The sequence below is a fragment of the Telmatherina bonti genome (assembly GCF_933228915.1).
Source record: "Telmatherina bonti genome assembly, chromosome: 3".
Taxonomy (NCBI): domain Eukaryota; kingdom Metazoa; phylum Chordata; class Actinopteri; order Atheriniformes; family Telmatherinidae; genus Telmatherina; species Telmatherina bonti.
The window spans coordinates 30,428,068-30,443,012 of record NC_136621.1 but is presented as its reverse complement, the minus strand read 5'-3'; the positions used below and the strand labels follow the sequence as shown (position 1 = coordinate 30,443,012).

At 38.9% G+C, this 14,945-nt stretch overlaps 1 protein-coding gene across 1 annotated transcript in view; it reads left to right on the top strand.

Moving 5' to 3' along the window:
* The window catches only part of gstcd (glutathione S-transferase, C-terminal domain containing), a gene marked incomplete at its 3' end in the record, with an annotated part of 52,183 nt that extends 39,438 nt beyond the window's left edge, over window positions 1-12,745 (top strand). Inside the window, exons 9-12 of the mRNA XM_079263684.1 lie at window positions 2,947-3,080; window positions 7,161-7,191; window positions 9,679-9,748; window positions 12,555-12,745. Of these exons, the coding sequence (XP_079119810.1) occupies window positions 2,947-3,080; window positions 7,161-7,191; window positions 9,679-9,748; window positions 12,555-12,745 (426 nt within the window). The remainder of the gene's footprint in view (window positions 1-2,946; window positions 3,081-7,160; window positions 7,192-9,678; window positions 9,749-12,554) is intronic.
* Window positions 12,746-14,945: the final 2,200 nt, after the last annotated feature.

The following is a 14,945-nucleotide window of genomic DNA, read 5'->3' as shown; positions in this document are numbered from 1 at the left end:
ATTTTCTTTATAAATGTTGGAATTACTTAATTAGCCTCAGACTGGTGATTCAAACACATTAAAAAGGTCAACCTTTTTGTTGTCTGTTGAAGCCCACTTTAAGACGAGCGAGCTGTTCAAGTGGCTCCACCTAAACTTCCAATGGGGCTAATAGGTTTATATCTACGTATATAAGTACCTGCTGTAATTAGAGGCTTTTGTTCCAGTGTCATAACTCCACTGAGACCTGTTCCACTTGGCAAAAAACAAGCTGCACAGACCCACGGCACACAGGGACTGTTTCAGTAGCATGGCCAGAGAGCTTTTACACAGTCTGATGCTTTTCACATACAGACATAGCATACGTTTACAAATGAAGTAGGTGCTTACGTTTGTCTTTTTCTGAACCGCCAGACATTTCGGCTAAGCCTCCTCCTGCATGCCAACGATTACCTGAAGGAGACACCAATCACGGTGATTTTAAACCCCGTCACATATCATACATGGTCCCGTTTTTAGTCGCCTTTGTTTAATCGTGCAAATTATGTGGAGTTGTCCTTAATCTGAACCAGCGTCTGCTCTTACAGGCTGGTATTGCATGGCTGCGGTTTTAAGCTTGCAGGACAGTGAATCAATGTCTGTCTGCAGTTCATTCAGCTTTATCTTTTGTCCTGTCTGATGATATCAGGCCAACTGACTTCAGGGAGGGAAAGTAGCTGAATTTGAAGTTTGTTGGAACTTTTAGTGTTTCATTGAGCGTTTTATTACTATATCTACTTTTATTTATCTATTATTTCTCTAATTTTCTCATATCACAGCAGAAATCATGTCACCTTGTGATGTTTAAATCATTTACTTGTTATTCCCACTGTAATGATGTGATTGGTAGGCCACCTGTTTCAGTTGAAAATACAAGATTTGACGGTGCTTCATACAAAGCCCACCCCACCCGCTCAGCCTGGGCCCATATCAGATTCTGATACTGTAAAAAGTTTCAACAAACAGGTGTGGTTGTAAACTGTTATTTTTAATTGTCTGAACAAAACAACAAATTTTTAAAGGTCAAAAAATAAATCTACAAAGCAGATATATTTACATGAAATATCTAAAAACATATCTAAGTATGTTGTACTTGGATGGTTTTGTGTTTATATTAAATCAAGGGTAAAGGTCATAACATGTAATTAGAATTAAGCCCAACATAAGTAATGCCCAACATTAAATATCTGCCCATGACTGATGTTCATTGGATAAATTCTGTTGCATTAGTAGAGTCTTCCGCTTCTTATTCAAGGTAAAGCACGTTTATTTGATTTATTGTACAAAACATTAATTCAAAGTGCTTCACAGATACCATTAAAAGATTTATAAATGGTGCAAAGAAAGCATTAAAAAGTCGTAAAAGAAAAAAAAATAGCAAAAATGACAATAAAATGATGAATATTCAACACTGGAACTTGTTCATGTGGAATTTATTCACAGATATTAATAAATGCAGGATTAGGTGTAATGGTTTTAGTTTATAATTTCCCTATTTTTATTGTCAGAATTGTGATAACGTACCATCTTTCTGGTCCTCTCCACCCAAACCGGTCGAGGCAGATGGCCGTCTTCCCTCAGCCGGGTTCTGCTGGCGGTTTTTCCTTTCTGTTAAAGGGAATTTTTTCCATTCCACTGTCGCCTCGTGCTGCTCAGGATGGTATCAAGATTCGATGCAATCTGTTGGTTTTCTTTAGGATATTTATCAGGAATTGGGCCGACTTGATGTGTAAAGTACTCTAAGATGACATAGTTTTGAAGCGGCGCGATACAAATAAAGTTTAATGGAACTGGATTTAAATCAATATTCTGTACATTGGTGGCTTTACTTTACACTACAAACAATACATATTTATTGCTTTATTGTTCAGTTTTTAAAAGATTGTTTATTTTTGTTTACTGTTGTGCATATAGTTTTATGTGTGTGTTTGTTGTCTTTGTAAATGTTTCTGTAAAACTTTTGGTTTTGAAGGCTTGTTTTGTGAAATAACATGTTCATTACAGTTAAAGATGAATCCAGTGTGCATAGAGCTCTTACGAGACATTTTCTGGTACGGTTGTGGAGAGGATACATGCAGAAATGTGGTTTCCACTGAGCGTCCCAGAGCATGTCTGGACATTCCAGTTAATTCATGTCAAACTGTCTGTATCTTCTCTTCTCCATAAGTACAGCTCCTGTCATTTGCCATGCACCTGCCCTGATCAGCTCTAAACACTTTTGCTGTGTTACTGCTGTCAAGGCAACATGCACGCGGTTGAGACTAAGAGGCGCCAGATGACAACGTCTTGAAAAACTGGACGAGAATACTGAGGCGTTGGTTTGCATTGCATGGCGTTAAGTTACCGTAGCTACTGTTAAATCAGACCGTTGTTAATGCGTTTCATTTGGACCATTAACAGAGACTCTATTTAGCCATTTTATGCTTCAGAGGAAATCATCTGTTCCCATTGGTAGACTCCGAGTATTAAACTAATTATTTTAAAGGAGCCATAATGTATTTTTGCTGACGTATTTGGTTAAAACAAAAAAAAACAAACAAACAAACAAAAAAAAACAGGCAGGCGTATTCATTGGTAGTTTTAGTCCCCTACCACCATCTTCTACAGAACCACAGCATTACTAATGTATAGCTTGGTGTTTATCTCCATGCTTGGTTTATCCACTCGATGGGAATCCTGATGTATTCGTGCCTCTGCTCCTAAAGCACTAATCCATTTTGTTTGCTTTAGCTCACAGAGTCTGCACCTTTGCAAGCATATATGTGTTTAACTGCACCCACCTTTATGAAGTAATCAATAGTATTAAGAGTGTGCGCTGAAGTGCCCTCAATTTCATTCTTGTTTTTAAGGTGTGTCTTTAAGAACACTTGGGGTGCTTTGGTTGAAATAACACATTTTTGGGGTTTTTCTTTGCCTGTTTCCACCCAGGTTGCCCTCCATGCATGTGGCATTGCAACAGATATGGTTTTGGAGCACTGCGTCCAGGCAAGGGCCGCCTTTGTTATTAGTCCTTGTTGCTACGGCTTCATCCAGAATGCAATCAAGTTCACCTTCCCCAAGAGGTTTGTTACTGCTCACTGCACCTCTGTTCAGTGTCACCTCTCTAAGGTTCCACTTTAAACACGATGTTTTCTACCTTGTTAGCTTCCTGTCTGGGTAAAGCCGCCTCTCCTTTCTTTCATTCGATGTGATTTTTCCCTTTATTTCCAGTTTCACCTCACAGCGCCAGCTTCCCTTCATTTTCACATTTATTCTCGCTGCGTTTCTTTGTGGGACAGATTTAATCTGTCTTGTCACTCCTTTTTTGTTCCCCTCCTGTTTCTTATCAGCACCAGTGACAATTTGAAGCAGCATTGTCACATCACCTACTCAGCAGGATCTGTCCCTGACATTTTCAGACATGATGTCAGCATCTAGTTCTCGGCGCATAGATGCTCATTTGTGTTCCTCCAGTCTTGTGACAGGAACAAAACGACATCACTGTGAATGGTGCTATACAACGTGCATGTGGTCTCACAGAGATGCAGCCATGTAGAATCCAAAGTTATGATGATCTCTCTGCTTGCATGATGCTGTATGAATAGGAAGAAACATGCCCAGCACAATGAAAAACAGGAGACTGTGCAGTTAAATTGTGTTTATTCTGTTTCCATGTCAACAAATATAGCTTAAGAATCATGAAAAGGTAGACGGCTGCGGAAGCAACTTCTTACAGCTGAGTGCTGTTATGTAATGTTTACGTTACAATAAGGTATGATTGGTCTGTGTAGTTAGCTTTTTCATTTGAAACGAAAAATACAAAAAAAACTTTTTTTTTTTTCCTGTGATTGTTTCCTAATCAAAAATGTAAAAATGGATGACAGGTGCTCAGATTTGAATTTTCACTTTTCATTTGAGGCAGCAGTGTGACCCAGATGTTGTGTTGAGTATACATCCAAAACTGTTTTTAAAGTAATAAAATAATTATACTAATATGCTAGAGATACCAGTTATTAGATGGATATAATTTTTTCATGAAACTGTCTTCATGGCAGAACACCATTATATGACATCCCGATGGGGATGCAGAAAGAATGTGTGAGTGGAGATTAGGTGCACCCGAAGCAGACTTTGAGATCTGCGCTCACTGGACGTGATGCCAAGCAAGCAAACACAGCTCCTACTCTGGGCCTATATAGACTTGGCTGCATGCAACAAAGGCCTTTGCGCGATCCAATTATCAGGATATTAAATTTTCATGAGCAATAGTTCAATAGAAGCTGAGTCGCCACTAGCTTTTTCCAAGAATTCTTTCTTTTTCTCATCACAGAATCCATGTGCAATAGCAGTTCTTTTCCATGGGTTTTATTGCATCAATTTCGACTTTCAAGCAGAAACATGCAGGAATTGATGTGGCTGCAGAGATTCAAGGGTTGCTGTTTTTTTTTTGGTTTTTTTTTTTATTGTTGTTTTTATTCAATTAGCTAAAGTTTTAGGACGCATTCACATCAGGATAGTACACAATAGTCTGTCCGATTGGAGACTCAGTTATAAGGGGGTGTATCCATGCGGACCGAGATTGTGTTCATCCTGCACTTTGGCCAAACGATCCAAACCATGAGAATAATATATCCCCATTCCAACCAAAGGTGGCACTGCACTAGTATTTAGCAAAAGAGAGGACAAGACCAGAGTAAAGAAGAAAACTTTGTTTCCTCTGCTTGGGAGCTAAACGTGGAGACGAAACCATCGCTATCATGGGTTTTTTTTTTTATTTTGTCTTGTGCGTGCATACTGTAGAAATATACTACAACAATGGGCGCAGTATTAACAACAGATGAGACCTTTGTTTGCAGGTGGACCTAGTCTGCTTCTTTGATCCGAATCAGAATTCGTTTGGCGCATTCACATTTCCCCAAACGAAGCAGACTTTCCGAGCAAACAGACAACGATTCTAACCAAAAAGGCTGATGTGAAAGTGCCCTTAATTTGACTTTTTTACAGTACTGATGACGGACAGAAATGCAGCTTTGCACATTTGTTAGTTGTATCTTCCGAACCTGAACAGATTCTTTCCTTTAGACCACAGATTAGGAAGGAAGTGAATCTAAGCATCTCTGCATTTCTGCATCAACTCTTTGTGTGGTCTTCTCCAGTAAACACACCAACCTCTCCCCCTGCGTGGGTTGGGATTCACTAATTTCCCCATGAAAAATTTGTTGGTCTTACAAATAAACAGATAATAGCATTCACCACTGTGTGTAATAAACTGATGTTAAATGGAGGATTTCTTTGAAGTTTTTAAATTATTTGCCTAATTCACCTACATATGAGATGTGTCCTGCTATATTTAAAAAGGATAAAAAAAAGTGTATATTTGAATTTAAAAATACTTTATCTGCACTTAATTTATCATTTGTTGTAGTACTTCTAAATATCTAAATCTTAATGCAGCAAATAGCAGAGCTTCACCCTGCAGAAATGGTCTACCCTGCGTTTCTGCAGGGTAGATGGTGCAGAGGACCTCCGCACCTGACTCTGTCAATCCTGACACTTTTAGTATTCTTCCCTAAGATTATATTTCAGGTATTCATGTAACCGCACTGCAGGTGTAGACATTCCTGCAGTTCCCAGCTTTTTATGAGCTGTGAAAGACTTAACTCGAATGCCCTGCATGACTCTGTGGGATCTGACTTGACCCTAACCTTCGGCATGTCTTGTGTTGTTTTTTAATTAACATCACAGATTAACCGGACTTTGCGGCTTTCAGTCATCGCAAACAAACCAACTCTGTTTCCCATCATTAGAAAAATATAATATCCTTCTTTCCCATGGATAAAGGGATTTATCTGAGAAATATTTATTTATAGAAAGGATTTCTCTTAAAAAGGACCCCTTTTATCTGCCTTAAGCTCTTTGCAGAATTAGTAAAACTCCCACCCTTGCTGTTTTGTTACTTTATGTTCCTTAACTTGAATATGTATGTTTCAGGGCTGTTGGCACTTATGCAAGGTAAATTATGAAGATTAAATTAAAAGAAAGGAAAAAGTCAAACAATTCAGAAATTAAAAACAACTGATAAAAACTCAGGTATGTAGTTGGCCCCGTTGCTAAGAAGCACCTAATTAAGATCTGTTGCTCCCAGTCTCCTTCAGACATCATATGAGTTCAGCAATTATATCAAACTGTGTGCACACTTCTGTCACATGATCTAAGTATGATTGCAGCTATTGTAAGAGGCCTCAGTCTGCAAAACATTTAAGCGAAAGGGCACCAGTATAACACCACGATGAGAACTGAAGGGCTTTCCAAGCAAGACTGGGAGAAAGTTGTAAAGAAGTAGGAATAATAATGGATAATAGATCATATGTATACATATATATATATATATATATATATATATATATATATATATATATATATATATATATATATATATATATAAATATATATAACATTTATATATCACTTCTTTAGACACTAATGACATTCACATTCACATGTAAGGGTGGTGGTAAGTTAAATGTTCAGCCACAGCTGTCCTGGGGCAGACTGATGGAAACAATAACGGTCTCTCTGACCACCACCAAACATTTATAAACCAGTGGCTCCAACAGGAGGGAAGATGGGTAAAGTGCCTAGCCCAAGGACACAACCACAGATTGACTAGGATAAATAGGCGGGGGAAGTCGAACAGCCAACCTTACTGTGATTGAATAACCCGCTCCACCGTCTATCGCCCGTGATCTACCGCCACCCGGACCAAGACAATATGTGGAGAAATAAAACTAAAAAAATTACGAACTCTTGACATCTCATGGGGCATCTTTAAATAGATCATTTGAAAATCACAGTTAACTCAAAGACATCGAGGAAAATCCCCAAACATGCTGAAGAACTACCGTTCTGCTCATGTAAGACTAAAGTTTAATCACCCTGAGAACATCTTTTCCACAGTGAAGCATGGTAGTGGCAGCATCATGCTGTGATTAGATTATAAAGTGCCCACCCCAAATTTAAGTTTAATTCCAGTTTGTGTGGAAACAACCAAAGAGGCTAAATACTTTTATCCTTTACTTAATTTCATTAAATATTTCTCTTCTTCATCTAAATTACAATATTTTAACATGAAATAATTTTCTTTTTCATCCTTTTTTTTTCAGTAAAAAATTCAAGGAGACTCTGACATATAAGGTAAGTTTTTTAATCTGGTTTGTATTTATGATCAATTTGCTTTAGTCATCAAGTATAGAATACTGATGTTTTAAGCAGGGACTGTGTTTCACATCCATTTTACTTTATGTGCATATTAACAAAAACTATCATATCAGTGTCATGACTTTTTGCAAAACGCTGTGATTGTTTTCCAATCCATTACCGCATATCAAAAGATGTATAATGGAAGCTTGTTTAAAGGTTATAGCTTCACAAACCACAGTTCAGTGACCTTTAAGCTGGAAGTATTCTCATCCCACAGTGGACTGTATCTAGCAAACACAGAGGAAGCAACAAACTGACAAGCAGAAACACAGCAGGACTTGGTTGCTTTGTTCATATGTAAATCCACTTTTAAGATTATTTTTTTAAGAATAATATCTCATTGTTCTTCTTGCTAATTTGAGCATATTGTTTGAAATATCAAATTTAATTATTCAGGAAATGCTTCATTCTTTTTATTGAGAATGTGAAATGGCTGGATCACAAGTTGGCATAGTTAGTTCCTTAAACGTTACTTAATAAAACAACTAACATATTAATTCAGAGATGAATCCATCTCTTTGTGTTTCTGCTTTGCCAAGTTTGACTTCACACAAACCTTTTAACTGGATAGTAATAGAGAATTAATGGGATCTCTGGAATAATCACTGTCTTAGGAGCTAATAATCTTCAGGTCCATGTAAGGGAAAGCTCACACCCTGGAGACAGTCAGCCGCTTATCGCTCTGCACAGACACACCTCTGCCTATCCCATGGTGATGTATGGGACCTGTCAGTGCCCCTGTGGAAAATCTCTGCAGAAGTTGCTGCAGGTCCTAACCATAGCAACCTCAAGTTGACGTGTTACAACATCGGACCACCTCAAACTTCTTTTCTACTGTAAAGAAAAAGAAAAAAAGAGAGAGAGAAAGAGAGAAACTCAGACATTTAGATGAGTTGAGAGGAACAGAACATCTGTTATTATTTATAGAAAAGTGAGAAGGGCTGTGTTCTTCCATAATATGCTGTGATTTTTCTACAATTTGTGCAAAAGTCTAAATAGAAAAACAAAAAGAATCCCCTTGTGTGAGAAGCTAAACATGGAGCTTCAGATCAGGGGAAATCTACACCCAGTTGATGCTTCCCCCCCCCCCCCCCCCCCCCCCCCCACTTTAAACCTGAACTCTAAATCTCCTCCATTGCAGCTTTAGGTTTTTCTCTCAGCTACCGTGTTTGACATTTGCTATCTATTTGGGCTTTGGACAACACTTGCGGAGATAAAAGATGCATTGTATTGTTTTATAGCAGAACTGTAGCTGTCCTTCTGGAGCCATAGTAGTTAAACCAAATGGCACTCTGACAAACACTGACAAATGGTGCTGGAATAAACGGCTAATGGTGTGAGATATTGGCGCTCAACGCTAACTTTAAGGACCTCTTCTGTGGCCTTGCATTCTGCGTTGACCCTGCGGAGTGAAGAATGGGATCAATTAAAGCTGAGGCAGGTTAGAGATGACTTACCGCTCTCCTGAGTCACCATAACAAGGCGACGCCGGAACAGGAACTCTTGTCCTTTACTTGGCTGTAAATTACCTGAGTCTGTGCGGAGAGTTTATATGTACACATTTCACCCAGGTAACGACATTTAAACTGACTCCATTTCCTCAGGTGACCTAATAAAAACAAAAATAAATATGGATAAATAATCAAAAGTCAGCAAACAGTGACAAGTAGGATTCTTGTCGACGTCTGTACTGCGCGAAAGAGCAGACGGAGCGACTGCTGCTGGGGGTTGGAATAAAGCAAGAACCACCACACAAGGCTTGTTAGAGGGCTCAGCTGCCAATCCTGGTGCCAGAAGTCTGACATTTACATAAGAAAATATCCTTTTGAGAGGATGTTTAGCTTTTATTAGCTGACACATTTATGATGGAACAAGATTAACTTTCTTGTTTCCAAGTTGATTCCATTAATACTGAAACTTTGATGGGATTCGGTGTCACATTCCCCGACTGTTCATCCAAAGTTTCAAACACATCGCAAGTGTCATGTAGCCTCTTCACATCCTACTTTGTTTACAAAATATTGTGCTTATCTTTGTTTTTTGTTCTTGCTTTGACCAGGTGTAGTGGCCAGGTAGGTATAAAAGGATTATTGTATAGAGGAGAAGCTGAGCAAAATGGGTTATTTATGACCACACCTTTTTGTTTATTTGTTTCAAAATGATGGTCAATATAATTTTCCTGCCAAACCAAAATACAGAGTGTAAATACATGAAGGCTGAGAAGAGACCTTAAAAAACTGGATGGTTTCTACATAAAATCTGATTTGCTAAGAACATTTTCCAGCCATCCAGCCAGTGCTGAGATTGGCTTCACGGCATCTCACATCTGTAAGACATGCATATATCGATTAAAGAAAGGGTGAATTCAGTCAAAGAATTCAAATATGGTGAAAGCTTTACTGATTTATGTCTTTGTTTTAGGAGCACATGATCCTCTGTCGCTTCGCAGACCAAACTGCAGTCCAGCTCCCACCTGAGAGGCGCCTCATCGGTACGGTCTATAGTTTCTTTGCTTTTATCCATGTTCTTATGGTTCCATGCTTGTCATACTAAAAACAGCACAGGCACTGACAGTAAAGTGAGTATTGATATTGTTGTTGTTGTTATAATTCATTTCATATACTTGATCTTTAATGGGACTTCCCTCTGCACCAGTACTCTGTGAGCATGCTTGATAGTTTCAGGTTATGTGGCAGGCGGGTCGGGATCGGTCTAAGTGTCTTAGATGCCTCGTCTTGTGCAGAACTGTTAGTCCTGTTTCTTACAAATTACGCTTCATGTCACTGTGTCTGCCTGTTTAGCTTGATGCTTAGACCTTTAATAAACATTAAAGGTGGGTTTTGTTTCTGACTGTTTAAAGTGAAGCTAGTGCGGTGGCGCACTACGACTGAACGTTAGTAGGTGCTGGTTTCAGTTCATCACTGGCTTCTGTAGACTTCCTTTTGAAGATCATCAGCTTCTGAATGCCGACGCTGTAGTTCTTTTTCCCCGCAAGTCGATATATTTTGAATTCCTGGTAAGGGTATTTGTTATTCATTTCCAAGTAAAGACAGAACTACAGTTAAATTTAGTCACATTGAAAAGCAGCAAGAAAAACATCAGTGTGTTGTTGTGATGCGCAACTTTTAAGTCTATAACCATTTTGTTTTGTTTCATTTCTCTCTCACAGTGATATACGGTGGCTGTAACTTTTGCAAAAGTGTAGACTTTTCACACGTATGAAAAATCCTGATGTGGGGATTTTTACAGTGTGACTAAACAGCTGCAGTGAGCAGCTGCCAGATCAGTGTCAGATTCCGAGGGAAACGTGAAACCTCCAGTCATGTGTTAAAGCTTCATCATACAGTGTTTTATCCTGTCGAGCACTCTCATCACCGTGATTGCTTCCCAGTTTATGAAAGCTTTCCTCTGTATCTGAGAAGGCTCCCCATTGCCTTGTCATTCTGAGCCTCTTTATGTCTTCCTGACACCTCCTGTCACACAGTTGTGCCTGCTCCCTATCATTTAACAGAACTCAGTGTCTGCTGCTAACATTTTCAGACCATGTGTAATCTCGTTCCTCTTGAGCCCGCTAGTCATACGGAGACCGTCAACAAGGGTTTTGTCGACCAAAGCTCACTTTTAGCTTGTTGTCCTCATGCTGTTGTACTGTAAAAACTCCAAAGAATGAATGAATGCTGAGTTTAAATCCTTTGAGAGAGACGTGATAATCCAGTTGAAGCCTCTGCAGATTTCTGATGCACATAAAAGCTACAAATAAAGCCAGCAGAGAGCATAATCAATACACAAACCAGCATGGTAATGATTGCATATATTAGCTTGTATTCATCGCCTGATGTTAACATCTTCAGCTATATGCAATATATGCAGATGACGCGACGCACATTTGTTGATTTTAACAGCATTTGTCTTCTAAAAGATAAGCAGTATGTCAAACATCCCCCAAAAGCAAGGCAAGGCTGAATGATTAAACAATGTCAAGATTAGAGTGTGATTAATTTGGTGTTGCTCTCAGTGATGAGCATGAGACGTCCACTTCAAAAACATCAAATGGATATATTGAACATGTCTGTGCCTTCAGCGCAACCCGGTCCACTAGTTGATATTAAAGTTGGAACTCCTAAGCTGGTTGCTTACTGCCAAAAAAACCCAAAAGGGAGAAAGAAAAACAAAATATCTGATGGCCTGCCAGTGGTTGAGAAGAGAAGTAGGAGTGCAGCCAAAAGCCAGTCCCATCTCATGTCATCTTCCCAAACCGTTGAAACAGTTTTAAAAAATTAAAAATAAAAAGCTGCACAAGAAATTAGGAAGTGTTTGGATTCAGTAAAAATCACAATGTGAAAACTGCCAGTTATTAAACACCAGTAAGGGATTTTTTTCAGAAAGGTCTTGCTCCCAGTAGCTACAAACAAAGCATGACTGTGCAGTTTTATGTGACTCACTTCTTCATTTCTGCATCAGACAGAAAAGCTTTGTTTTGTCATTTAAGTCCCGTAAAAATATGACACTCTTCACTTTTTATTTTCATCCCATTTGTTTTTGTGCTTTATGGCTTTGAAATTATCAGCATTTACAAATGTGCATATTGAAATCTTCTTGATTCTTCCACTGAGTCATTTACTGTTGATGGGAATTGTTTTTATTGAGGAGACTTGCAGCAGGACAAAAATGGTCCCTATGCAAAGTAAACTTAGCAATAAAATATATATAATATTGTCTACTGGAATAAATTTTATTTTATTTATATAAAACTGGGATATTATTATATTATATTAGATTAAATTATAGAAATGATATATGTCATTTAAAAAATATAAAATGGATGGATGGATGGATGGATGTAAATTATATTCGTTACTGATGACAAATAAAAATGAAAATAAAAATGTCATGATGGGACAGAACTGACTGACATATGAGTTTAGCTGTTGTCTGGGAAGTCTGTTTTTGTTTATCAAAGCTGCAACCGACCATTATTTCCTTTATTTAATCCACAGATTAGTTATTTTTTATTTGAATGATGAAAAAAATAATAAAAGCATTTCACTGAGTTGACATATTTTACTGTTTTATTTTTCAAACAGGCTTCTTACCCCAAAACACTGTCATTCGTCACATGAGGAGAAAAACCTCTTAGCAGTTGTATTTGCTGAGTCACAAGCAGCAATTTATTGTAACTAAAGGTTCAAAATGAAAAGTCTACAAGTATGAAATTTCATATCAAACCATGTGCAGAAAAAAATAGCTCAATGATGAACCGCCCTCTGAAAACATCTTTTGCTTTTGTGCCGCTGCAGGGAAACAGTGCATGGGCTTGGTCGACTTGGATCGGTCCTGGGCAGCAGAGACTTGTGGGTACTCAACGCAGGTGATGACTATGGAACCTGAAAGCTGTTCACCGAAGAACAACATGCTGGTGGGAAGGCCACTGCAGAGGAGTGGACGAGACATTGTTGCCGGCCAGCCGGAGGCGCAGATGCAGGATTAGGTCTGCAAGCCTCGGTGCACAGCTGAACATCCAACATGGTTGGCTGGAGTACCCTGAAGTATCTGTATTTTTTCTTTTACACTTGCTTTTATTTGAAATGTTTTTTGAAAATACAATTAAATGTGAACTGTGGAAGAAAAATCTGTCTTCTAAAATGTTCTTCAGACTAAACCCGAAAGCACCACCACCTGGTTAAAAAAAACATCAAACAAGCTGCGAGAGCGATTCCTTTTCTTTTGCTAAAAGCCGCTTGGTGGTACAACAGCTTAAGCTCCGCTCTCCAACTGCAATGCTATACTTGGGTTTTTTGCTTGCGCTGTGTGACCAAGCTGTCTGTGTACACAGAAGCAGCAGGAATTACACACCCGCATTGTTAATTAGGCTCACCATACGTCCACATTAGCAGAAAATCTCCACACGCTCCTCTGAAAGCTCTCAGCAGTCGACTCCCTCTGATTAACAGAAGAAGAGGAAATTCAGAGGTAAAAACTCATCTGCAGTTAAAGATGAGATGAGGAATCACCTCTGTCTCGTCTCGCCTCCCTCTCAGAGTGTTTTAATGAGTCCTAGAGAGGGAGTGAGGTGCATATAGAGGAGGAAATTGGATTTAAACTCCTATAATATCAGGTCAAATATAAGGCTTTTCATGGTTCTACAGAGAACTTGATTGTTTCTCATAAAGAAGCAATTTGAATTGGCCCCGGCATCAATGAATATTTTGTTATTCTGGCAAAAGGTCAGTCTGCTTGATTAGGTGTGTGCCGTTCAGAGCCTTGTTCCATAAAAACGCTCAATACTCTGAGTTTCTTGCTTCCCGTTCAATGAAGACAAACAGGTGTCCCCTGAAGATTTCATTCTTGCAGGTGAAGCTGGTCATTTGTTTCTCTTAAATATCCTCTGTTGTCACTTTTAAAAGTGCACGGCAGCTGCTTGAAGAATCTGGAGAGGTTGGCGGAGAGCTGGAGATGCAAGCTTTCCCAGCGTGGGCTCATCAGAATGCAGTGGGCAGAGTCAATCTATCCTGAGGTGAATGGCCACAGACACAGCTTCCAAGGACTGAGATTATTTCAAAAGGAGACGTCTGACTCCCTGTTCGTGCGTGTGGCTCTGCACGAGTGCACATTACTGACATGAAGATAGGTGCAAAGGAGGAGAGGGAGCAGGTGGCACTACTTAAAGCTTGCACGAGAAAGCGTAGAACGTTAAGGAGAATATTAAAGTGTAAAACGGCTTGATTGAGTCCAAATCGACCGAGCTGGAAGGTGGTGAGAGTAGGTTCTTTGTTTAAGCAAAGAGAGGTGTTTATCATATGTGAAGCCTTTGTTTCACAGTAATACGGTATGCTAAAACTATTGGAAACCTGATTTGCGTGCTAAATCTAAATGAAATTTGTTTGGGTGAAGCTAATCTGCTGATAAAGTACCTAGACAAGCAAACATCTGCATTGTTGCATCTAAGTATCCGCTAATCATTATGATTATATTCGTCAGCTTGAGCAACATGTTAAAACCATTGCTGGAAGTTTTTAAATGTAACTTTGATGCTATTTCTACAAGAGAAAGTAAAAACCGAAAAATAATAGGTTTTTCTTTAACCTTGTCACAGTTTGGCTTGTCCGTGTGTCCGTTTTTTATTTTGTGTTGATGTATTTCCATTTGTCAGCAAATAATTTATTTTTCTATAAGAACAATGAACCACCACCACTGCACCCAAAAGAATTAAATTTTCCAGTGTGGTAAATACTGGCATCTGTTATGTTGCTATGGTTACTGCCAAACGCCGGACCAAAGTACGCCTCCCTGTGAAATGGTTACAAGGAGCCTTTAGGCTGCGGTTCATTATTTTTTGTTCCCCCCTGCTGTTTCATGTGCAACCCGACCTCCACAAAATGTCTTTCATTTTACTTTCATCACTTCCTAATAAACACCGCCGAGATAACTGCAGGATTCCTGAGTGTTAATAGTTACTCTGTATCCCCTGTTTTGTGGTGTCTACAGGACCAGAAGACCCGGCTGCAGCTATTTTACACACCCTGATGTTATATTTTTCCTCATGCTGCTCACCTCACATGTAACATTGTCAACTATAATTTATGTTTTTCTTTCCATTTTGTCGCATCAGTAACATATTCCAGTCTTATTCTAAATATCACAGTGAAACCAACCCTCCACTAAAGAAATGTTTTTTTTGTTTGTTTTTC